The sequence below is a fragment of the Lagopus leucura genome, unplaced genomic scaffold (assembly GCF_019238085.1).
Source record: "Lagopus leucura isolate 7727_CA_CO unplaced genomic scaffold, USGS_WTPT01 Super-Scaffold_100045, whole genome shotgun sequence".
In the NCBI taxonomy this organism is placed as follows: Eukaryota; Metazoa; Chordata; class Aves; order Galliformes; family Phasianidae; genus Lagopus; species Lagopus leucura.
Window position 1 is genome coordinate 1,506,176 of NW_024962292.1, and position 24,948 is coordinate 1,531,123.

The 24,948-nt window shown below is 45.7% G+C and overlaps 2 protein-coding genes across 2 annotated transcripts in view; one reads left to right on the forward strand and one right to left on the reverse strand.

Annotated features, from left to right (window-relative positions):
• Positions 1-1,043: 1,043 nt before the first annotated feature.
• On the forward strand, positions 1,044-8,030 carry TCFL5 (transcription factor like 5). The gene is made up of 6 exons (XM_042884728.1): positions 1,044-1,715; positions 2,360-2,546; positions 3,538-3,700; positions 4,285-4,528; positions 4,928-5,069; positions 5,733-8,030. The coding sequence occupies exons 1-6, from the start codon at positions 1,102-1,104 to the stop codon at positions 5,877-5,879; spliced, it is 1,497 nt and encodes a 498-aa protein (XP_042740662.1). The 5' UTR covers positions 1,044-1,101; the 3' UTR covers positions 5,880-8,030.
• Positions 6,859-24,948, reverse strand: part of COL9A3 (collagen type IX alpha 3 chain) — a 32,537-nt gene continuing 14,447 nt past the window's right edge. Inside the window, exons 11-32 of the mRNA XM_042884726.1 lie at positions 23,703-23,759; positions 23,031-23,084; positions 22,507-22,560; positions 21,907-21,960; positions 21,090-21,143; positions 20,425-20,478; positions 19,766-19,819; positions 19,416-19,469; positions 18,716-18,769; positions 17,911-17,955; positions 17,250-17,303; positions 16,949-17,002; positions 15,570-15,623; positions 14,857-14,928; positions 12,662-12,697; positions 11,656-11,700; positions 11,077-11,109; positions 10,811-10,957; positions 10,138-10,192; positions 9,368-9,550; positions 9,093-9,170; positions 6,859-7,874 (exon numbers count right to left, since the gene is read on the reverse strand). Of these exons, the coding sequence (XP_042740660.1) occupies positions 7,699-7,874; positions 9,093-9,170; positions 9,368-9,550; positions 10,138-10,192; positions 10,811-10,957; positions 11,077-11,109; positions 11,656-11,700; positions 12,662-12,697; positions 14,857-14,928; positions 15,570-15,623; positions 16,949-17,002; positions 17,250-17,303; positions 17,911-17,955; positions 18,716-18,769; positions 19,416-19,469; positions 19,766-19,819; positions 20,425-20,478; positions 21,090-21,143; positions 21,907-21,960; positions 22,507-22,560; positions 23,031-23,084; positions 23,703-23,759 (1,521 nt within the window). The 3' untranslated portion in view covers positions 6,859-7,698. The remainder of the gene's footprint in view (positions 7,875-9,092; positions 9,171-9,367; positions 9,551-10,137; positions 10,193-10,810; positions 10,958-11,076; positions 11,110-11,655; positions 11,701-12,661; positions 12,698-14,856; positions 14,929-15,569; positions 15,624-16,948; positions 17,003-17,249; positions 17,304-17,910; positions 17,956-18,715; positions 18,770-19,415; positions 19,470-19,765; positions 19,820-20,424; positions 20,479-21,089; positions 21,144-21,906; positions 21,961-22,506; positions 22,561-23,030; positions 23,085-23,702; positions 23,760-24,948) is intronic.

The following is a 24,948-nucleotide window of genomic DNA, read 5'->3' on the forward strand; positions in this document are numbered from 1 at the left end:
GTGCACAACTGCTGTCAGCATTTCTGATTTCCTTTCTAGAGGTGACAGATGCACTTTTTGGATTGGCCTTTACCATGGAAAATACCCATGCGTGCTGTTACTGTCACTGGTGCACAGCAAAGGAAAGTAGGGAAAAGGTCTGTTTCCACAGAATCACAGCAATAGCCCAGGTTGGAAGGGACCTCAAGGATCACGAATCTCCAACCCCCTGCCACACGCAGGGCCACCAACCTCCCCATTTCATAGCAGCCCAGGCTGCCCAAGGCCCCAACCAGTCTGGCCTCGAACACCTCCAAGGCTGGACGGGGCATCACAGCCTCTCTGGCAGCTGTTCCAGCACCTCACCACTCTCATAGTAAAGCAAATTTTCTGAACCTCCTGAAGGGAGACTGTATGAAGGTTTCCATACAGCGTGGACCTCTATATTCTATTCATGGGCTAAAATAGTACTTCTGTGCCTGTGACCCCGACTTGTTTCTGGAGCCTGTCACAACAGCATGTGCTTTTAGTACTGCAGTACAGGGCCACGAGCAGAGCCGTGACAGACACTGACACACGAACGCGAGGCGCTGCCATGGAAAGAACGACTCCGTGCGGGCGCCTTTGGGCGGGCAGCGCCGGCAGCGAGGAGCGCCGCAGCGCCAGCAGCGCGCAGTCATCCGCACGGCGGGGCGGTTGGCGGGGCGCAGCGCGCATGCGCGAGACGGGCGGTTGCGCGCGGCGGTTGGCGGCGGCCCGTGCCGCGCGTGCGGCGCAGGCGGGTTTGGCCGCTGCCGTCCGACCCGTGAGCGATAGGGCGGGACGGGGGGCTGCGGAGGTGGCGCTCTGCTTCCCCTTCAGAGCGCGGGGGGTGAGGGACCGCCGCCCTTCGGCCGTAGGCGGCTCCGCGCCTCCCCGGGTTGCTGGCGCGGGGGCTCGGCTGAGGGAGCCGAGCGGAGCGGAGCAGGTGAAGGCCGTTTCGGCGGTGCGCGGGAGGGGAGGGCCGAGCCGCCGCCTCGCGTGGTGCGCCGCGTGCCGGGCGTTGCCCCGCGGCCGTCGGACGGCGGTGGGTTCGGTGGTTGAGAGAGCGGGACGGACGCGGCTCCGTCGGGTAGGCGCGCCATGGCGGGGCCCGGCCCGCAGCCCCGAGCGGACGCGGCATTCGGCGAGCAGAGCTTCGGCTTCGCCGCCGCGGAGCTCAGCCTGGTGGAGATGGCGGACGTGGAGTACGGCCAGCTGCAGCACGCGCTGTACGCGCAAGCGGAGCCGCGGGCCGCCGAAGGCGAGGCCGAAGCCGGGCCCGACGCTGCGGTTCCCCCGGACGAGGGCTGCGCCTCCTGCGGCCCCGCCGGCCCGCCAGCCTTCCCCGGCCTCTGCCAGGCGGGAGTGACCGCCGACGGCGGCGCGCCCGGTTCGAACCCCTGCGTGGGGCACGCGGACTTCCAGGAGCGCAGGATGATGTTGCTCGGTGAGGTGAACCCCCCTGCCGGCCAAGCGGACAAAACGCCCAAGGGTGGCTCCGAGGAAGTCTCGGGGTGCGGCTTGTTGAGGGCGAAACACGGTGAGAGCTTTGCTGGGGTGAGCAAAGGGAGCGTAGTGGTTGAGCGTGTGGCGATGGCAGCCGAGCCCAGATCGAAATCTGCAGTCAGAGTTCGATTGGAGGACACGTTGAACGGCGTCCAGACAGAAAGCCCCAGATGCCAAGAACCCCAAGAATCTGGAGTGACTCTTAACAAGTGTGTTGTGCTTAATTTCAGTTTCTGTCGTTAAGCTATGTATTTTCATAGAGTCCGAACTGTTTTTCTGAAGTGGGTCCTACGGTGGGTCCTTTAATACACGCGATGTTATCGTAAGTGGCACTTTTCTAATCTGTGGCACTCCCACGTGGCTGCAGCTGCTCTCTGCCCTCCTGTGTATCGCATCAGTGGCACAGAACGTCATCACAAAATTAATGACCTTGCAACTTTATTATTGATAACAAGCTGTGATTTAAGTAAAGGTGAGAGAAGAGAGTTGCCTGGTTTTGCAACTTAAAGCAAGGCAGCTTCTTGATCCTAACAAAATAATGTGGGGCAGTTGGTTATTGTAATGAATGATACAACTTAGAGGCTTGGCTATGATAAACACTTCAGGTGGAAGTCTTCTTATACACTGTGAACACTTTGGCCCTGTAACTGTATCAGTGTTCTGCTAAGCATTTCCTTGAGGCTATTGCAGTGCTGAATAAGACGCCTTCTCAGCTGACAGATAATTATTATTTTGCAACAAATGAAAGCGGTTTCTTGATGATAACTACCAAAGGATACGGAGCTGTGATTGTTTTTCTGTGCTCCTCATTTTCGCTATTCACCTTGGTGTGTTTTTGTGTGTTGCTGTGTAGCTTGGTAACATTGATTCAGCAGCCGTCAGAGCTGGTCGGCGTCCCCCTTCATCAGCATCCGAACAAGTGTGCAGCAGTGGTGAAAAACAAGAGCACACCCACCACGCCTTCTGCACAGTTCACGCATCCGCTGTTTGCCATGAGTGCGTGTTCTGCTGCTGGAGCTGCTAATTCCTCACAGGCTCAGGTAGGTCGTATGTTCTCCATTAACTGTACTCTGCAAATGTCAAATGCTAATAGCGTTCATCTTCCAGGCCTACGTAGTAGAATTGTGAAGGTTTATGTTGAAGTGTGGCTTGGTTTGGATAGATGTGAGTAGTACAATTTGTAGTTTGTTAATCTTAAGCTATCAAAATTACTCAAACTGACTGTGTGGCGGCTCAGCCGTGCAGTAACCTGCGTGAGGTAGTGAGCAGTAGCCATTGGGTGTTGTAGCAGAAATGCTGAGTCACATCTGGAAGCAGTGATGGAGCACCTGGTGGGAAGGCAGGGCCAGAGTGGAGCTCAGGTGCATGCAGTGTACCTGAGTGACTGGAAGGGGTGGAGCCAGGATCCACTCCTTCTCAGGCCTCATTTAAGGGCTGGCAGTGGAGGTGAGTGTGTCGTGCTGGAGATCCCTGCATACCTGAGGCCTTCCAAAGGTAGGTGTCTTTATTCCTTTGTTTCTGCATCCGCTGCTGCTGCTCCTGGGCTTATCCTCGTTGCTGTAGCCTGGGACTCTGCTGCTCCACTGTCATTGCTGTGTTTTCCATCACGTTATAGTGTTGCAGGTGTCTTAGGAGAATGATACAGTAAAAGAACATAGATACAGATATCTCTTATTCTGTAGGAGAGCAGGAGGAGATGTTTAACAAATAAGATTTTCTGCTGTTTGTTTATTTCCTACTTCATTTTGATGAGAAAGGTGGTGTTTTGTTTTTCCTTTCCCCTGTAACCTCTGAAGCAAAAGAGATGGTGTGGCACTCAGGAAATGCCAGAAGCGTATTAAAGAAGTAGAACTAAATTCAGCAGACTGATAAAATGCCTTGGTTGTGGTGTGCAGAAGTAATTGAGATTGATTTTCATACAACGTGTTGACTAATGGAGCTGAAATTTAAGATCTTCATACAAAGATAATGAAAGTTGTCTCCATTTTATGTATATAATCCTCCTAAGCGTTCCGTTTTTGATTTTCACAGGCCTCTGGAACATCTTGTGCTATCTTGGAATCTGCCACACATCAAGAGATTGGGATTCCCAGAACATTCTCTTTCTGTTACCATCAGGAAATGGAATCCACAAAACAGACAGTAGGTGCTATGAATAAAGCTTTGCCTGAGGAAGTTTGGATTAAAGTTGGAGGTAAGCCATCTATCTTCATTTTAGCTTTCTCTGTCCTTCAAATCCTTTTTAATGTGCATGTGTTCTACAATGAATATGAGTGCAGTGAATCATACCAGGTGTGGTCTTTTGAGATGCACAGTGGGCAGTGTGGAAGTAGATTAAAGAAAAAAGTTGCCAGTAATTTTAGCTATATTTACAAAAGTGTTTAGCTCTTCTAGATGGAAGAGAGAAAACCTGAGGCTGTAAAATATCTTTGAAATTCTGGGTCTAGAGTAAGTAACTGGTTTCTTTCTACATTTTTTGACCCAAAAGTTGATATAGCAGATCCAGTTATCAAATTGAAGAACATTTGAAGGACTTCTTCAAATGCTAATTAAAGGTAGGCATGATCTCTGTATGTTCTCTGAGCAAATGGAATTAGATGGATTTTGAATCGGTGCCTTTGGGTTTAGGACACGTGTTGCTGTAAGAGTCAATCTAGGTTGGCTGTAAAGCTGCCAGGATTGTTCCACGTAAAACAACAACAAATTTTCTCTGCTCGGTATTTTCCATGACCAGTAGGAGGATTATCAATAGGTTCTTTTCCTCTTTGTTTTGCAAAGAAGACACCTTATGCAAGCAAGCGGTAAACAAACGAAGTTGCAGCCGAATAAGCCCAATGGATGCAAACATAGATCGCAAACCTCTTAGTGAGATACAAAATATGCGAGATAGCCAGAGCACTGCAGCTGCACAGGGCCCCTGGCAGTCAGCACAGTCACATTCCAGTGTGCAGGTACAGAGTGGTACGCAGGAAGGAGTTACTCAGCGCAGAGAAAGACATAACCGCATGGAGAGAGACAGAAGGTAATTTTTCTATGAGGAGCTGCAATGCAGAGTTTTTTTTTTTTTGGAGCCTAAGATACTGCTACTCTAACAGTCCCGTCGTTTCCCAGAGTAGGAGGTGAATTTGCTGTATCTTTATTTGGAAGAAGTAGCAATGCAGGTGGTGAGGGTTGGTGTTTATTAGAAGAGTGTGTGCCTAATTGCAGGCTGCTCTAGAGAGATGAGGTAACTAACTTGTATATAACACCACTAATATACGAACTTGCAAATACAAACCAAAGATTGCTTAAAATAAAACAAAAAGCAATCCCCAGAGGTCATGGCTTGTATCAGATGTGAGTAATTGTCCTTTAGACATCATCATTATTATTACTTTTTCCCTTCTCTTCCATCTTGATGACCCTTTGTGTTTGTTTGTAGGCGCAGAATCCGGATTTGTTGTGATGAACTGAATCTTCTGGTTCCGTTCTGCACTTCTGAAACTGATAAAGCAACGACCTTACAGTGGACAACTGCATTCCTGAAGTATATTCAGGAAAAGCACGGCGATTCTCTGAAAGAGGTTCAAATCCAATTTCATTTTTGTTCTTGATCAAATAGTGAAACACTTTTAAAGCTGTCATAAGGTAGCTGAAGTGTATGGAATGTTTCTTCTGGGTGCTGTTGGTGAAGGACCACTGTGTCACCTAACTGTCCTTTATAAAGCTGTTTTATTTGACCAGCTCTCCTTGCAGAATTTCGGTTCAGTGTTGTGGTATCATAGGCTGCCTTCGGTTAGAATTTTCAGATTGAGTTTACTTATTTTTGTAGTTGGCATCCTACTCAGGAATGGGGCTGCCTGTAGAATTAGGGCCTTCTTCAGTCATTCCTGTTCTTCTCCTTTCTCTTTTCTCTCTTCCCCGCTTATTCACAGAGATGTTTCTAGCTGGCTGCTATGAGCCAGTGGTCACAGGATGGGATTCTGAGCTGCATCTGTGCCCACACTCAAAGTGATTGAGAGTAGGGAAGGGTTCTATGTCCCATAAGCTCCCACAGCCCTACTTGCAGCCCAAGAGCAATTCTATAAGTATCATAGGAGAACAGATGGAACATGGTCCCTTGGTGCTTACTGTTAAAGGTACATTAATTTTCTTCGAGACATCAGTGAAACAAAAACACAGCTCTCAAGTAAATACCTCCATCAAACTTTGTTGTTGTTTCTTCTTGTATTTTGATTATTTTCTAGGAATTTGAGACCGTGTTCTGTGGCAAAACAGGCAGGAGACTGAAAGCACCCAGGTCGGATTCGTTTGTAACGTGTCCAGTTCAGGAGAGCGCGCAGCATGGCTATGGAGACCAAGTAGCCTTGAATTGCCTGAGCGTGGATAAATAAGGAATGACCCAAACTGCATTTATCTCTGTTTACGTGTGGGGCTTTGGCTTATTGTGATTAATTTATTTGAGAAGCTCTGGGAGAGACTTGCAAAACTATAACTTGTAAAAACACATAAATGGAGCTTTAAAGAAAACGTTCATCATTCCAAATGAAAATGGAAATTGACTGCCAGCAGTATAAATCAGTGTTCTGTTAAAGGGGCTTTGGGACTAGAGAAAACAAGAAAATGCCGTGGCAGCTAGTAATTATTTTTCTCCTTTTGCTCCTTTTCTGTTTGTGGTTCTGCTTTGGATTTTTTTCCCTTCTTTTTCCTTTAAGGTGATACAGTACAGTTAAGAATTGTTGTAGAAGATCACCCTGTCCTGTTACTTTAATAACTACGTGCAAATAGATCCTTTAAGTGTAAAAAGAAATATAAGGTACTGTAATAAAATGCCCATTTTTCTCCTTAAAAGTTTGAAAGTTATGTAGGTTAATTGAATAAGTGCACAGTTCCTAAACTGCACTGCTATGATGGAGTTTGTTTGCTGTACTTTAATGCATTTGACCCCAAAGATTGATACAAAGCTATTAGCATTGTTTTTAGAGTGGTGCATTACTTTAATGCATTTCACACAGCTGTCCAACAGTTTCTTGTATTGTTTAGTCCAAAAATGGCATATAGTAAACAGCAGATGATTTAAATGTATACAAACTATCTTAATATTTAAAGACTAACATGGCTCTATTGTTGATGAGCTTCAGCATTTAGGGCAGAAGTAGAATAGTGTCTGAGCTTTATTACTTGCAGTGATAACAGATGATGCCAGCAGGTTTTGAGATACAAAAAGGTCTCCCAAAGTAAATACTGTTTGAAATCACGGATACTGACAATTTTGCAGCAATTTATTTCCAAACAATCCTAGGAAAAACAGTTTTGGAATATAGAATTCATTTCCATGTGTATAGTGACATTTATAACATCACAAAGAAAGGGTTAAAAAAAAAATCTCCTTTTATTTTTACAACAGTTCATACAAGTCTTTTCTGGCTGAACTTTAGAAGAGCATCCTTCCTTACTTGGGGTTCCTTTCACGATTACTGTGCAAATAGCTTAAGTTGAGGACATGAAAATGCTGTTAACTTCCTTTGTTATCATATGGAAATACAAAAACTCTCCCCTGTAAATTAAAATATATACATTACACCTTTTGCAGAATTGGACTGCAAGAGGCTTAGTAATTATTAGGCTGGGCAAATATTTGAGGTGCAGTCTGAATACTGGCAATAGGCAGCATATACCTCAGCTATGGTCTTAGCACAGAGTGTTAAGGTGTTACAGTACTGGATGCTTAAATGCCTTATTTCCACTGCTGTAAGCAGCAGTTAGGTGCCTGAAACCTGAACAACGTGGATGTTAGTGCACAAACCTGCATGGCTGAAGTCAGTGGAGCAGCACTGAGGAATTCAATTGACAAAGGCTCAAACGTTTGTACAGAAAAGCTGCACTAGTACAGCTTGGAGATGATGGTAAAAAGGACCACTTCCTCTTGCAGGTCTCTTCAACACAGGGAGGCAGGGAAGAAGGTGAGGTGATTTAGTAGTGAAAATTCTGGAAAAGTATTGAGGGAGGAGGAAAAAAATGCTCATAAAGCATCTTTAGTTACGATTTTCATCTGATGCTTTCTTTTTCATACAACTGAATTACTGTGTCAGAGTCTCCACTTAAAATAACAGAAGGAACGTGTGTCCATTTATCACTAGGAAGATTTGTCTGTTTTCTTACAATGCACTGTTTATTTAAATATTCAGTCACTTCTCCACTTCTTGTACTGCTTTATGACTTTTTGGAAGTCGATGCTCCAACAGCTCCCATGCAGGCTGATGTGTCACAGATGCCTGGAGTTCCCTGAGCCCCAACAGCACCAGGAGTACCAGGATCCCCTGGAAGGCCGGGTTCACCCTGAGCTCCATCCCGCCCGTTCTTACTGATTCCAGGTACACCAGGAAGTCCTAAACAAGAAGGGGGAAAAACATTACATGTAATATTTCCTGACTTTCATTTAAAAAAAAAAAATGTATAACTTTCAAAGTTCTTGAATACTTTGAGTATCTGCATATCGGATTTGTTGAATACAAGATGTTGAATAAATTTACCCTGAGTCTGCAGTCTGTGTGTTGGATGTTTTTAGGGTACCTTTGGGTTTACTGGAATTATCTGACTGTAGTTAAAGGTGGGTGTTTAATATTACAGTGCATGTTTAATATGGTTACCACACGTCTGCTTTAACACTTGCTGCTCACAGCAGAACTGGATTCCACTTTGCTGCTACTTCAGACCACGAGGGACAATAATGAATTTGTAACCCGATCTTTTTGTAGGGACCCTGATTCGTTTGCTGAAGGGATTCTGTGTGAGCCCAGGTCCCTCCTTAGTGGGAGGCAGCTGCTTCAACTCACGGTGTGTCCCAAAGTCATCGTTAAGACTCTGAATAGGGGAAGGAGAGTGACAATACAGAAGGCCTCGCTGACCTTAAAGATAAGGAGCTTCCTTTATAATGTGTCTAATTTCAAAATTTTCCTCATGGTGAAACACATTTTGTTTATTGGCAGAAACAGTTTTGGTTTTGGGCAGCCTTGGGCTGCTCTTTCTTTTATTCTTTTTTATTCACGTGCCAAAGATAATTCATAAAACTCTAATTCCCATAATAACAAGCTTTTAGAAACACTGCAAAATGAGCTTCTGTCTCCCTGAGGGACAACTCTATCTCTAAACCTGACTGAATTATGATACAGAAATGAGACCTGATCCTTTTTAGTTCAGTAAAAATTCGTCTGCTGTTGATATCACTCAACCTCATAAATAAGAGAAATACCCTCAATACTTAATATATGAAAAATATTTTCTAAAGCATATAAAAAGATGCTATTTATCTATTGATGGAATTATTTTATGGAAGAATGTGAGAGACAGTGGCATATAAATAGTCTGTTTTTATGGCAGTATGTGAATGCAGAGCCTGGTTTTAGTGCCTGTAACTTATTCAGTGTGAAGATGTAATCACAACTAGAAAAGCTGCTTTAATAGGTAAGCAAGATATTCTTTCAGACTTCCTAACAGATGCTTATTAATTTGCAGAAAAGAAATTCTGAACCCTCTGATCAAAGAGGCAGAGCTGTCCTTAGCTTTTACTTTAGTTACGACTCATGACGTTATTTGCACAGGCTTACCTTGAGGTCCTTGATCACCATCAGGCCCATCAATTCCTTGTCCAGCCGGTCCTTTATCTCCCTTTTCACCAGTGTCACCTCGAATCATAAATAAACAATTTCAGCACTGAGTTGTAAAATCAAAAAGCCTCAGGTCAGTGCTAAGATCTTAAAAGATGCAAGCAGAACCATCCTCTAGAACTCTGTCCAAAGACTGATCCGTTCTGCTGAAATCAGTACAAGCTGGTCATTGATTTCAATGGCCATAAGACAGAAACTGCTTGGCTCAGTCTTACCTCTGGGACCAGGGTCACCAAGCTCTCCTGTTGGCCCTCTGTACCCAGGGGGACCACGAGCACCAGGATGGCCAACGCTTCCTCTAGCTCCTGGAGGACCTGGTGGACCAGCAGGGCCAGGGCGCCCCGTCATCCCAGGAGCTAAAGGCTTCCTCAGATTAGCAGCTAACTGTGCAATTTGATCTGAAAAACAGAATAACAGCACCTACAGTAAAAACTGCACGTCTAACATCTTCACTCTTTGCCATCTGGTCAGAAACCTGCTGGCACCTTATGCCATTTTCTGTTTCCTAAACCGCTTTGAAACACAGCAAGGATTCTGGAGAACGATACTTAATTAAAAACCAAGTCCTCCGAAACAAGCAGTGCTGAACATAACCTCTAAAGGCAAAGCAGTAACATCAGGGAAAGAAAAACACTTGTGGGGAGCTGGCACTCGTTTGGAGTCCTGCCTTGAGGCCTGGGATGTGACATAGTGGGGAGAGGAGAGCTAGGAGCTGAGGTTCTGAATGACACAGGTGAGGGGACGTCAGAGCTTCTGCCAGCACGTTTCGTATGTTGCCCCAGAGAATCATGCAAAAAAACTAACTTTAAGAAAATAAAAGACATCCCAAACAAGAATTTTCTGAAGTGTTTCCTTCCATTAGCAGCTACTGTATTTTTCCTACTTTAGATGAAAAAGAACAAATTTCAATAGACATCCCACCTTCAAGATCTCATCTTCAGCCAAATACAGTAATTGAAGTTTGCTTTCTCCCAGCAAAACTCACCATTTATCATTTCCCCACAGAGTTCTCTTATATGTTGTTCACTGGCCTCTTTGCCCTGCAATTAACAGAGAATTCCTGCTTTATACAAATCACATTATTGATAATAATCACTGACAGCTACGTCATGACTTGAAACTCACTCCCAGCAGCTCAGTAAGCAGCGCAGGATCCTGCATGAAAATGAGATTTTTTTGCCCCTCTTCAGAAGATGACAGCTTCAATTTAGAAGCTGTGTCACAATATAAATGGCAGAGATTAACACCAGCATTTCAGGGCAGCTATTGAATCGGGGCCTCACCTAAGTGCCAGAATGTGAGCCTGGACCAAGACAGAGCACCGAGTAGGAGCTGTATTTTTAAATGACCCATTTCTAACTCACTTTTGTAAGGACAACAGCAACTTACAGCCCATTCCACTGGCCAGATAATCTGCATGTCAATGAGATTCATTCGCCAAGGTAAACATCTGGGGGGATTGCAATTCTGAAGCCTGCAAACCACTGATCTTTTTCCACTGCAGAACTCCTGATGCAAGACTGCTAGCTTGCCTGAACAGTTACTTTCGACTGTTCAAATGCAGGATGCCACCTTCTTTTCTGAACATGCATCCAAAACCTGCAATCCTTCCATTATTTGCAGTGAACAAATGTACCACAGAAGCAGGCAATACTTACAGGAGGCCCTGGTTTGCCTGTGATGCCAGGAACGCCCTGCTCCCCCTGATGGCCCATGGGCCCTGGGTGTCCTGGGATCCCTGGAGCTCCAGCTGTCCCATTGGGGCCTTGAGCACCTTTTGGACCCAGTTCTCCTCTTTTTCCTGGCTATAATAAAGAAAAATAATACAGCACTTAGATTTTAAGGAGATACATCACTGAATGATACAGTAAACACATTTATAGCCAAATATTACAGGGCAGAGTCCGCAGTGCCTGACACATACCTCTCCTTTTTGGCCAGGAGGACCAAAGGGACCCTGTTAGAAAGAAAATGGAAACATGAAAGAAAGATCTTATGGAAAACGTCCATTGAAAATCCTTTCTCCCACTCTGCAAGGCCCAGGAAGCAGTGTCGACATGCGCATGGCATGCACTGGGCCACTCTAGTGAAGGGGCCAGGAACGATAACAGGATGTTGCAGACCAGATCCAGCCTCACCAGACCAGATTCACCAGTGCTGAACACAAGCCCAGGCAGCCTGGAGAGTTCTGGAAATTGACAGAAGGACAGAAAAATGTCCACCTGCCCCTCAAAATGACTACAAGTGCTGATGTGCCACTGCTGTGTGAAGGCCATGCTGCCTCCCCTGTGCCTCCTCAAGGGAGCAGCAGGGCCAGTGCTGTGGCCAGAAGGCTGTGGCTGGAAAGCTTGGCTTGCAGTCCCCTTTTTGCAGCCAGTGGTGCAGTGATGGCAGCTGGAGCACTTGCACGGTTAACACACTGATTGTATTAGTTCTTAATTCATAGTTCTGTACGTTGCTCTATTACTTCAAATTCAATTCTACTGAACTTGAGGACACTTACCAGTTCTCCTTTGTCACCCGGGAGACCGTCTGCTCCAGCAATGCCCTGAAAGCACATGACAGAATTAACACAGCACCTAACAATACACTCAGGTTACTGGCAAGAAGGTTCACTCTACAACCTCAGCTCCTAAGGGAGACGGGGGCATTTAGCAGCTTATTATCTAAGGCCCCCAAGAGGAAGCACTGCCCAGGAGCTGCCCTGCAGAGAGGACAAAGAGATGCCCCTTGCCACAGGTGATGCTTGATGGAAGGCACTGGAAGCAACACAAACCATGGTGCATTGCTGCTCTGGCACCACTCCACGTGCTGTGCAGCAAAGCTTACTCATTGCACAGCAATTAGAGCAGATAATGAACAACGTTATGGTGACTGTATGGCTGGAGGGAGAAAGTTAATTCAAGACAAACAGAGGACAGGTTGGCTTTTCGCTTAGCAACACAACGGAGACCACACAGACACAAACTGGGAAACAGAACAAGCAGTACCTGTTGGAACATCACTTATTTTCTGCAAGAACAAAGTCAAGCACCGACCTAATTTACATATTCAATGAAATTTATCCCCAAAAGCTCAGCACTGAGATAAGTCCAGCTATGAAAGTAAACAGCAGGGAGTAAAAGATGAAATACACGAGGCTTCGAGGCTGCCAAGCCCTGGGGCTACAACGAATCCTCTTCATTGATCTCAGGGACTGCCCCAGTGAAACGCTGGTGTGCAAGGAGCTCACATGCAGCATGCCTCGTGGGTGCAAAATGAACAGCAAGAACCCAGCATTTCCAATCACGGTGTTTTCATAAGTTTCTATCAGAACAGACTACATCTCTCTCATCATCACACACACACACACACACAAAAAAAAAAAAAAAGAGATCAGAAAGTGTTTTGTCGGTGCCTGCTGCAGACTACTCACATCCCGGGGAAGGAAAAGCAGTCTGTGCACCTTTGGCACAGTTTAAATGCCTTGTCTGCAGGAAACTCATCACAGAAAGAACAGTGTCACTTACCTGGTTACCTTTGGCACCAATAACACCAGTAGGACCCTGAGAATAAGTAAAAGAAGGCCATGAGTTCAAACTCTTCTTTCCTTGTGAGTTCTTGGTGTGTCACACAGGCACTCGCACAGCAATGAGTCAGCCTAACTGCCAGGTAGGAGGGATCAATGCTCATTCACATTTCTCAGACATAAGAAGAGAATTAAAGCATCCTGCTGCTCTTGCAGCACACTCTGCAGCCAGCAGCTCAGGCCTCAACCCATGCATTTTATACCCTAAGAGCAACAGGAGGCATTTCAAGGCTTTAGAGCATCAGTTCTCTTGGAGATTTAGAGTCAGGTGCTCCTCCACATGCAGGTTTACAGAATGACACAGCCACAGGAATAAAATACATCCTGGTGATGAGCCATTTCGCCCTTCAGATGAGGTTTCTACTGCACATTCATCAACCTGGCACCTGCAATCTGATCGTTCTTTAATAAGCAGACCTGCAGATGGCCCAGCAGGAGGAACCTGAGAGGTGGACAGACACAGAATAAGGGCACGTCATTCTGCTCAAGTCAAGCACTGAACACATTTAAAAAAGAAGGGGGAGGATTTCTACTAAGGAAGAAATAATTCTTGGCAAAACAGACAACAGCACGTGGAAATGCAGAAATAGCTATAGCTGTAACTCCTGTTTCATGTGACAGAGGCCTTATATTCTTTCCTGAACATCACCACCATGCCTCCAACTTTGTGGAGTCCTGAGGCTCCATGGAAGTTCATGGCAATGTAACACATCTTAGCCACCAAAGGGGGCCCTGAGAGGAACTCTCCCTTAGAAAAAAGCTTAAATAGAAAAGACTGATTCAAAACTGTGGAATTTCCTGCAGCCATAATTCCCAGCAGCAGGAAGAAGTGACGTTCGTGGCTCTGGGGACGGCCAGCTCCACACCCAGCGCCGTCCTCATGTGGGTGCCTCTATCCACCGAACACAGCCAACATTCCTCCATGGGAGATGCTGCATACAGGATCTCCAGGAATCTGATTTTGACCCAAATCCTGTGAAGGAATACTTGCCTATTGCTGCCTCAGACTGCAGGCACAGGCAAGGTAAGCTGCACTAACTCCTCATGTTCTCCCACACAGCACACAGGGCTGTCACCAACAGCAGAGGCACCCTGGAAAGTCACTGCAGGTGCCAGCTGTGCACACAGAGGAGAGAAGCTCCTGGGTTACCCAGACCTGACACAGCACGTTCTCCTGGAGAAAACTGTTAACGAGCTGCAGGGTTTGAGAAATAATCAACAATTACATTTCAGAGCAACCACACTTCAGAGCCAGAAATAAAATCTTTTTTTTCTTAAGCAAATACTTTTTTCCCCTGAGCAGCTCTCCAGATAACGCTGCTCTGTGCAGGGCCTCTTTCCCCTCTGGAACATGCATTTCTCACGGCAGCAAAGCCCTGGACGCGGGCAGGGTCACAATGCTGCTCCTGTCTCACACCTCAGGCTGCACTGAGAGCCTTCTTTAAACCCACACAAGAGGGGCCTTTGTAAAATCCATCGCTGACACAGAAAGTTCACCTTAAAGCTGGAGTCAGGGCAGCTACCCAACACACGGCTGCTGCTCTCCTGCAGGCCCTGAGCAAATGCCATTCGCTTTGCCCTGCTGCCTTCTTTTAAATGAGAAGGAATTCATTTACAGAAAAAAGTCGGATTTGTTCTGAAGTGCAGGGCCCTGCGGTGCTGTTCAGAAAGAAATCACAGAGCAAACTGTAATTAAAAATAAAATAAATCCTGAAACCCTAATCAAGGCATCTGAATGACAGCGTGAATCTCCTGTGCTGTTGGGGGTTGAGGTGTGGGGAGGAGGAGGAGTGCATGCAAAGCAGGAGACAACGGTTGCCTATTCTGGCTTAGATGGATCCCCATCCTGCCTGGAACTAGCAGGAGCTCTTGTACTGGAAGGGAAATAGGCAGGAATAGGAGCTGAGACAGAAAAGAGGCAGATGCACGAATCCTCTGCCTGCTTGGGGCCCAGCTCAGGCATGCAGCAGCAGCAGGACAGGGGGGTAGAGGGGGGGGGACCCCATGTGCCAGCCTGCAGCTGAGTCTGCATCCACTCAGTGTGACGACATCAGCTGTTCTGTGTCAGGGACCTGCTAAGCTCTGATTTCACATCTCCCAAACAGGAAGGAGTTACAAACATCATCTCCTCCTTACCCTGTCACCAGACTCTCCACGAATTCCAGTTGGACCAGGAAGGCCAGGTTCTCCACTGGCACCTTTAGGACCCTGTTAGGAAAACAGCAATAAAAGAGAGCTACAACCTAGAGGAACAAGAAACCCTGCACGACATCCCCACAGCTCCTCACGTTTGAAAGCATTGCCTTGGATTTCCTCTCTCCTTTGTTCCCCAGGGACCATTTACTTGCTGTTGGCATTGCTTTTACTGACTGCTCAGCCAGAACAGCCTGCTCTCATTTCTGGTCAAGCACACTGACAAGGCACTCCAGCTTCTTCTTAATAAAACTACAGCCAGGATCTGGCAGCACACAGCGCCTCAGCCAGTTCTCTGGGGATAGGGAGTGATTGTAAACCAAGAAGGGAGAGGAGAGGAAGAAAGAAGAGAGTCCTCCATACTACAGAAGGGAAAAGGAGCTCGCTGTTGACACCAGGTGTCCAGGTGAAGGAGGAAGCAAGGGGTCAAGCTCAAAGCCTTCTGATATAAACACTAAACATCAGTTCCAGCAGGCAGCTTGTCCACCCTGACATTCTTTCTATTGTAGTGTGTTAATGACAGTGTTAATCCAATCCTGGATTGTGGAAAGACATTGCTTCCCCTCATTTGCTGCCATCACACAATGGTGAGCACAATGCAGAACACAGGAGCCAGAACATGATGTATGTGAAGTGACTCTTGTCTGCACACTGACCTGGAAGCCTCGGACACCGGGGGCTCCAATGGGGCCTGGGAAACCAACGGGGCCCTGAAAACATAAGGAGATGATTCAGGCTCAGGTAACTCACCTGTGTCATTAAATGACTCCATCTAACAGAGAAAAGATGCAGTTTCATGCTGCAGAACACTTTCCCCAGAGGCAGTGTTGCTGAACAGCCATCACAGTGGTGCTTGTTTGTGTTTTTGCTGACACTTGTTAATATACTGTTACCATTAATAAAAATGCTTATTTGCATAAATTTGTGGTTAAGAACACATCGTACTCATGAATGGTAGAGATTGGTGACAGCAAAAGATGAAAGTACACGATCTGTTCACTCCCAGAATAGGTTTAAGGACATTTTGTGTAAGTTAGAACTCTAATAACACAAGTCAGAAATTAGAAACCAATATTAAAAGTAAGCACGGGTTCCACTTCTATGGCATCCCTGTCGTAAGCCTGCAGCAATGTAATTAGCTGAATTGCACTTGATCTTCAGCTATAACAACACGATACCTTTTGTGGTAGTGGCAATTTTGATGAAAAATTGCAGACATAAAAGCAAATATTATGAATAGAGTTTATTTCTAAGGCTGATTTCCCTCTCCTTGGGCGTCTAAAGACCAACTGCATGCAAACAGTAAATCATTATCCTGCTCAATTTCTTCCAAGTGGCACATACCAGAAATCATGTCAGACTTGCTGCAGGCTTCTGGATTTCAAAATGAGATTAATGGATAAAAAGGAAACAAAAAAGTCCATAAGAACCACTAGAAGGTCAAGTTCAACTACAGTGGTAGCACCAGGTGGGGAATAAGACAGTAAATGGTTTCTCATGCACCACTGAGACCTCAGCTCTTCAGCCCAAAGTTTCACAAAGCTGTCAGTACAGAAAGCAGAAGTGAAAACTGACAGCGCAGTACCTGGGTTTGTTTCACACCCACAGCAAGATAAGACTGCTGCAGTACCAGGCATGGGCAAAGAAATGTGAGAACAGATTCCCACCTGAGAAATGCTTTGGCTTTGCACCATATGTTGTGAGTGTTGGGGTCTTTTCGAGCATTGCAGCGCTGTGCCTTTGTGGCACAAGATTCCCAGCAGGGCTACCAGCTTTGTAGCACATGTTAAGCTCCTGTCACTCAGGACTGCAGTGCACAGGCTCTGCAGTGCTGCTGCTTGGATAGCTCAGGTTTTGCAGTGCATCTCTACTGGGACGGACAACAATGCTGGTGGCAGCATGCATTGAAATAGCTTAACTGAAACTGCCTGAGGGCAATACAATTAGAGAACATGGCCATTTATTTTAGGAAGAGCCTAATTGCATGTCCTGAGGTCTCCTTTGGTATCTGGTTCACAAGCAGCACTATACTTACAGTTGCTCCTCTGGGTCCCGGCAGACCTCTATCACCAGGAATACCAACGTCGCCCTGAAACAACACCAAAGTTCATCCCTGGCAAACTCTGAAGCAGCAAATCCACCCTCCCCAGCCCACTGTAAAGCCTCTTTACAGCGGATCCCAGGTTACTGCAATCTACTGGACCACTCTGTCTGTCTGTCTCGTTACTGAGAGCTTTCCTTGTGCAGGTAAGCAGCACATCAACTCCAGCTTCACAGTTTGGTTTAAAGCACACTCAGCAAAGCTCACAATAAATGTAAATGATGGGGATACGTACGGGGATACCTGGCTCTCCAGAGGGACCTGCCTCTCCCATCTCTCCAGGACTGCCCTGCAGAGGAAAAAGCAACACTTCATTAAGGACCAGTTTCAGAGAGCCATCTCTGTCCTATCTAGAGAAACAAGCTGGAAAACAGAGTCAGAAAATAAGGGGACAGTTTTAAGCTTTTACAGTTTCAGGACAAAGAAGAGAAATCCAAAGGACATTTAAAGAATGGGGGACCAATACACCCTGTGCTGGGACATAACTAGAGTAATATAGATGTTACTCTAATGCTCCATGGAAGCTTTTCCCCTGAGGTAGTGGGGGAAAGTCTCCAGAAAGAAAGATGAGATAATAATGCTAGGAAATGCTCAGTCTTTCTCAAGATGAACCTCGCTTTCAGGACCTTGATAAAAAGGGGCACACTTCTCTTCTGAGCTTCAGTAAATGACTGGTGAGACTCCTATGCATCTGGTACATGTTCAGTGAGCCAGATACAACAGCTGTCTCAGCAAGAGCAGGGCCACCTCTGTTGCTTTACCTCCTCAGGAACACAGACACCCTCACTGAGGGTCAGCCCTCCCGCAGGGCACACCTGTAGGCACCAAACCTTTTTGCTGTGCAGGTTAATGGCTTCCCCACCAGAGCCCATCTTTAGAGAGACTGACTCACTTACTGGTTCACCTTTAGAGCCTTTAATCCCTGCTCTTCCAGGCAGTCCCTGGAAAAGACAGAAGGGAAAGAAAAAAAGCAAAAAAAAAAAAAAGCAATGTCAGAAGCAGTCAAGCTCTTAAGTGTATTTATTCTAGTCTGATTTGTCACACATGAAGCGTGGTTTGCTTGAAGCAATGGAGGAATTTACATTTCTGCAGTTTTCACCATGCAAATGATGCCTTCCATTTTCCTCTCCTCCACTGTAATAGCTGCTCTACACACACTACTCCTTAACAATTAGAGCAAAGAAGAGAAATACACAAATAACGCAACAGCAGCAACATTTTGCACGGTGGAAACCTCCCTCCTGGGGTGTTGAAAATATTTTGTAAGACAGGAAGAAAGAAATGCTTTATCTCTATGTAAATGGTTGGAAGACTGGAGACATGAAACACTTTGCCAATGCATACCGATAGGGCAGGGATCAGCACACTTCTGAATCATGGTTAACTGTACCCCAGATTTTACTTCCCTGCATAAGGGATGCTTATCACTAGGACGGAAAAGAGAAAATCCCTCTCTGATTTAGATTTTAAATTAGGCCAGATGGCCAGAAGCCAGGGCTTTACTGCACTACTATTTGGTGCTAGTCCAGATGCTTCCCATCCCATTTTGTACATCGCTCCCTGTCTGTATGTTGGGGAAATCACACTTCCTCTTGCGAGACACACTTCCCTTTGTGAGACAGTGCACAACATGAAGCTTCCCTCTCCCAGCCACGCTGCCTTAATGCCTTGGAGGCGAGCAGCCAATGCTGCCATACTCACAGGAAGTCCGTTTGGCCCCTTCTCTCCAGGAACCCCCATACGAGCTGCATCACCCTGTGGATATCGAGAGGTTAGCAGAGAGCTTCTGCTACTGGAAAATGATCTGACACAAGGAGGAGATGCATTCCCTAACAGGCATTTGCAATCTTCTCCCTCCCCATGTGTGCAGGACCAAGAGCCCTTGTGCCCATAGGAGGTGGGTACCCACTGGACACAAGGGCTGCTGGATGCTTCCCAAGTTCCCTTGCAGCTCCCAGCCTTCATAATCCAATAATTTTCCTTTCTTGGCAGCACGTGGTGCACATTGTTGCTGTGGGATCACTATTTGAAAATCAGGCAACGAGTACCTGACAGAACTTTGTCTGTAGGCAATTAAAATAAACATATGTCTCCATCAGCAGCTCTTAAAAGTGCATCTCTGAAGGCCTAAAGTCAGCCAGTAGGAACCACAGAGCACAGGGACACAGTTCAGATCATACATGCAAGGACCTTACTGTGCATCTTCCTTCCTTAGGGAATTTCCTTGGGATTAATTAATATAAGTAATTTCCCTCTTCTTCACTAGTCACATTGTCAGAAAACTAAAAGCAAAAGCTTTCCAGCAGTGTTTTTTCCTTGACAAGAATCAGAAGCTTTGCAACACCCGCGGGGCAGCAACAGAAGTCTTTCCTGCACAGTGTGTAAGTAGGACTTTACAAACCTTCTCACCATCGAGTCCAGGAGCCCCGTCCCGTCCATCCTTGCCAGGTATGCCCTACAATCACATACAGTGCAGCTTAAGGTTACAAGGCAGACATCGGGGTCACAGAACACATTTATAACAAAGAACCTTTGGGCAGTGGGATCTCCAGTTATAGTAGGAAACCGGGAGATTTGTCATTAAGAGCAACGCAACGAGAGTCTGGTCTAACCAGAATTACACTGAAGGTTATGCAGATTCACAGAGCAGAGGCTTGATAAAAAAGCATTTAGGATGCAAGATTTCTCCTATCATATTTTATCTTGTCATCTGCAAGACAGAGAGACTTACATCCTCCTTAATTGACTTACAGGTTCTCCTATGAGCCCACGAGCCCCTGGGTTTCCCTTTGGTCCGGGTCTGCCCTAGAAATCAACAATAAATCCTGTGTTATCCACCCTTATAAAATCCTTATATCCACCCTTATAAATCCTGTGTTATACCCTGATGAACAATCAGTAAACCACGACAATATTCAGACTCTGCGGGGATATTTCACTCAGTTTGCACCAACTCTTGTCTTGTTCATATAGTTGACTTCAGCAAGCACCAGAAATGTGAGCCAGTGCTGGCTGCAGTGCCTGAGACAATTCCTGGTTGTTTCAAGTGATGGAGATACGAGATCAGATCCCTACCATTAATTGCTATTCACAGTGCCTGCAGTACTTTAGAAGAATGCATAAGAACAATTATCCCCTTTTTGTAGACATAATTAGATAAAACATCAGAAAACAGCACTGAGAGCAAAACCTCCTGCAAGGCAGGATGGCCAGTTACCCTCTACCACGCCATCTCCCTGCAACAGCTCCTCAGCCAGTAACAAACAGGCTCTCAAATTCTACTGTGTTTTAGAAACGGACAGCGAAAGCAAAAAGCAAACCAAGGGGACAAGCTCTAATAAAGCTGTCAGACAGACTGCTCTGAATGTCACGTCCAACGCTGAAGGGGACGGAGGTTTTACTGCACTTACAGTATCGCCTTTGGGCCCTCTGAATCCTTGAGGTCCTTTGATTCCTTGGTCTCCCTAAGACAAAAGGGGAAAAGCATTAAGAATTTTCATTGCTCTCAAAGACTAATGCTTCCAGAGTGTAAACGATGAAGGTTTTTTTCTGCTGTTTGCAAGCATTAGCAGAGGTGTGAGTGTACAGTGTACACACTCCCCTAGGAGCTGGGCTGCACTTTCTGTTACACTCTGTAATTCCTGACACAGGGGTGAATTGCAGCAAGGACTTTGCAAGCAATCCCTCAGGGCAGAGACAGTCTTCCCCTTCATTTACTGAAACATTTTCTTTCACCAGAAACAGCGTAGGAGAAGAACTAATGGAAAATGCTCTCAGAGGCCATAATTCTGCAGATGAAGATCTGGTCTTGCATTTGGGCACACTAAGGTGGGTATACAGGGCTCTATCCACAGGCAAGTCTACAGAATAGGCACAAGGCACGACAGAGGGAAAGACACTGTAAGATCTGGGTCAGGTGAAATGGCACTGCTTTAACAGGAGGGAAAAAGGTGATGGGAATAATCTGCTGGAGTTGGTATTTCTCCTTCCTGTTCGTTGGCAGTGGAAAGCTCTGCTCAGAAAGGACAAACATTAGGCTTTGGCTGTGGAAGGCAGGCCACAAAGCAGCACATACAGCTCTGCCCGGAGGTCCTGGGATTCCAGGCGGCCCTCTGAAACCGATGTCACCCTGCAAAGAAAAACACATCATTCTAATGCTGCTGTTGGCAGAGGGGAAGTAACAATATCCCTACCTCATCCCACAGCCTCAGAAAACACACAAAACCCTGAAAAGCTACCTCATATCTCTTACTAGTTTGTAATACAGACTTGCAAAAAGATCCCTCTCTGGACAAGCAGGTTTTTACTCCGGATCTCCCCATCATTATGTTTGCAACACACTGATATCATTCACAGCCTTGATATCTTGCTCACGTTCCTAAATCAATGCATGATTTTAATCAGACTCAAAACCATTCAGCCTCTAAGACAATGGTCAGGGGACACTGGTGAGCTTCCAAAGCCATGATGAGATATTGACCTCATTCTCATTGAAGAGACTCCACATCCTGAAAATCTTTGCTCATCAGCAGTCCTTTGACTCTTTTTTTAGAGAGAGAGAACAGAAAGAGAAATATTCATGATAGATTTCTCAGTTGTTTGTTTTTCTTCCAAGATTCTTTAGTGCTGTCAGTCCTGCAAAGGCAGCAGGTTGTCCCTGTCTGAATGTTTCAATCAACACCAGGCCTGATCCTGCCAATCCCCCAGGTATGCAGATTCATTCTGCCCTTGTTTTGTTCTGTTGTTTTGTTCAGGTGTGCAGGAAAGAGGCTGCAATCTGCATCTCTATGGGTTCCCCAGTGGTCTTCATTAAAGACAAATGGGCACCTGCCATCAGGACTTCACATGGCACAAATCAATGGTGTAGGGAGAGAAATCAAAGTTTTTCTTACTCTGTCACCAGCTGGACCCATTGGACCAGGGACACCTCTTAGTCCTCTTGGGCCCTAATTAAGAAAACAAATCAGTTAAAACCCAATTGCTGTTAAAACACAAAATGATGAAACAGAATGGCACGGCGGTTCATCAACACAAAAGACCTTAAGAAACTCCAGGGAATGGCAGAAAACTCAGTCTCCTGTTGCACAAAAATGATCCTTCCCCCTTCAGTGATGACCTCAGAGTAAGTGACACAGTGGAGGTACTCCATGTGGCCAAGCTTTCGATTGCCTGCTTTCTCCAGCCCAATTGCCAGGCTGTCAAGCCATCCCAGCACTCAGCATCAGAAAGGGGCAAAGCATCCAGGGCTCTATCAGACAGAGGCTATTTGTTTGGATGTTTCATCCAGGGTGAGGTGCCAAAACCAAGACCTGAACTAAAGCTCTGTCAATTTAATATGATTTTACTTTCGTTTTTCTTCCCTTCCTCTCCCCCCCAGCAATTTTCTCATATTTTTTTTTATAGAGGCAAGAACTGCCTGTATAATGTGAAATGATCAATGGCAGCATTCAGTTTCAAAGCAAAAAGGAACCAGTCTGAAGAGCAGGTGTTACCTGCAGGCCAACGCTGCCAGGGATGCCTGGAGGACCTGGAGGGCCAGGGCTGCCCTGGAAGAGAAAAATTAATTAGGAAGAGCAGAGGCCGCATGAGCCTGCCCCCAAAGCCAGTACCTTCCCATCCTATTCCTTCCTGAACTCTCTTCTACCCACATTTCTGCTGCAGGTTTTGCTTCTACATCACCTGCAATTTCTTCTACGTGCAAGAACACTCCATCAGCCAGGGGTTTACCTGAATGATCAATGCATGGCTTTTTCCTGAGCTGACATCCCTGCATACGAAACAATAGCATTAACTTATGGAGCTGATCTTAACAAGAAGATTGTTGGGAAGATGAATCTCCTTGAAGTAGTAGCACACAGACATACATGCAGAGCAACAGAAGCAATTAGACTTCAGGCATAACTTCCCTTTGCTGTTCAGCTCATTGCCTTACATCTCCCTGTCTCCTCAATAGAACTGTTTACTGTGGTGTTTTTAAGTGCCAAAGTCCCTCCCCACCCCTTAGATTGAAGTTTACCTTCTCTCCTTCTTTGCCTATTTCACCAGGTTCTCCTTTGTGACCAGTGTGTCCCTAGAAATAAGAGCTCAAGTTACCCCAATTCCAGTACAGTCTTGTTACAGAACTCAAATTTTATCAGATAATATCACGTCCTAAATCCACCCAATGGAAAGAACCAGGGAAATAATACATATACATGTAATTGTGAAAATTCAGGTCAGTTCTGGAGCCAGCCAGTCCTGCCCTGTTCCTGTCAGTCCTGCTTGGCATCACCCCATCAAAACAGACCTTGTGTCAGGAAATACCCAGACTTGAGTTGCATGGGGAACAGGCTACAGGTGTCCAGGTGCAATTCTCAGTTACGGTCAGTCAGCAGAACTCAGCTCCATCATTTCTGAACACGGGGCTGAGATGTTTCTGAAAACCGTTTTCCACATTTTTAGCCTCTCTTTTTTGTTTAAGTCATCTTTAACACCTGCATCATAGGGCTTGCTGGAGCGCATCTGCTCTTCAGAATTCACACTGGAGTAGGGGGCACAGAAAGAGAAGTTTAACTACTGAGTGTGGTTTCCTGAGGGCTGCAACCTAGAATTTAGGTACCACAACCAAGTAAACAGAAAGCTGCCCGGGGTTCACAGTGACATCTGTTTTGGGAGACACCTTTGTCACTGCAGATAGCATTTTTCTTACCTTGAAGCCTGGCATTCCTGGAGGACCAGGAGGACCCGGTGGGCACAGAGCTGGGCACTGCAAGAAACAGGAGCACTCTGGGTTAGTGAATGCACACAGTGCATCCATGGAAGTGGGTTTCATTAGTAAAGGAAAGGGCCATGTCTGGAAGCAGGCTCTAAATCCACTAACTCACTCATACCATAACATGCTTAGTGGCATTTCCCTACGGGAAAGGGGTCCTAAAACAGGTTCTCAGGCCCATAGCAACCCACAAAATAATGATTTCTGCTTGGTCAGTTTCACTCAGAGCATGCTTGCATGAGGAATTCTGAAGGCTGACAGCTATCCAGAAGTAATGGAGAACCACAGGTCCTCAGCAAAGCAGCACAGATACCTTAGAAATCATTAGGAACATTTCTATGCATGCATTGACCCCTATTGATTTCCATGAGGCACCTCACCTAACTGAAACAAGGGCAAGACTTAAGGCTTATCAGAAGGGGATGAATAGCAAATTAACCCCAATACCAACAAGCTGGTGCCTGCGGGTGTCGAGGTCTGTCTGAGCCTCTGGTGGGGACTCTAGCTTGAGTGGGAATGAATCAGAGCATAGATAAAAATTTAATGGGGGTTCCAAAAGCCTTTCTCTAAGAACTGTATTGTTATGAACAGTATTTTCTTCTGCAGCTTTTATTTTATTTATTTTTTCTTTTAATAAAACTTCAGGCTACATCTACGTGACAAGAATTTAGTTTTCGGGTATATTCCACAGTGTAACTTAAATTAAAATGGCAGAAATAGTATCCTTTCCTATTAACTTCCATGTGAATTGCCATAAGGTAGTCTAAACTGACTCTGAGTTTTTTGGGGCATGCCAATTAAGAAACCAGAGATGTTGTCACAACAACAGCTGTGAAATCTGGAAATGTCACTTCCATCGCTCATGGGCTTAACACTCCCTTCATTCCCTTGAAAGAAAGGAATCAAGGCGTTCTCATAAAGAAAGAAAGTCTAAACAAAGCATATGCCCAAAGGAGCTCCATGCCATCATCCATAGAAATAAACAGTGCAACACGCACAACCTTTTCTCTTGCAAAGCAGGATTGGAAACAGATGCATGAAAATCTGTTCCCACTTGCCAAATGCTAAAGTTGTTTTGTAGAGGAAGGATGTATGCAAAACCTGCATTTGGGAAGCAAACTGGAAAGCAAAGATCGTGTGAAAAAATCAGCGCTGATCTATCTACCTCCTTGCAAGAACACTG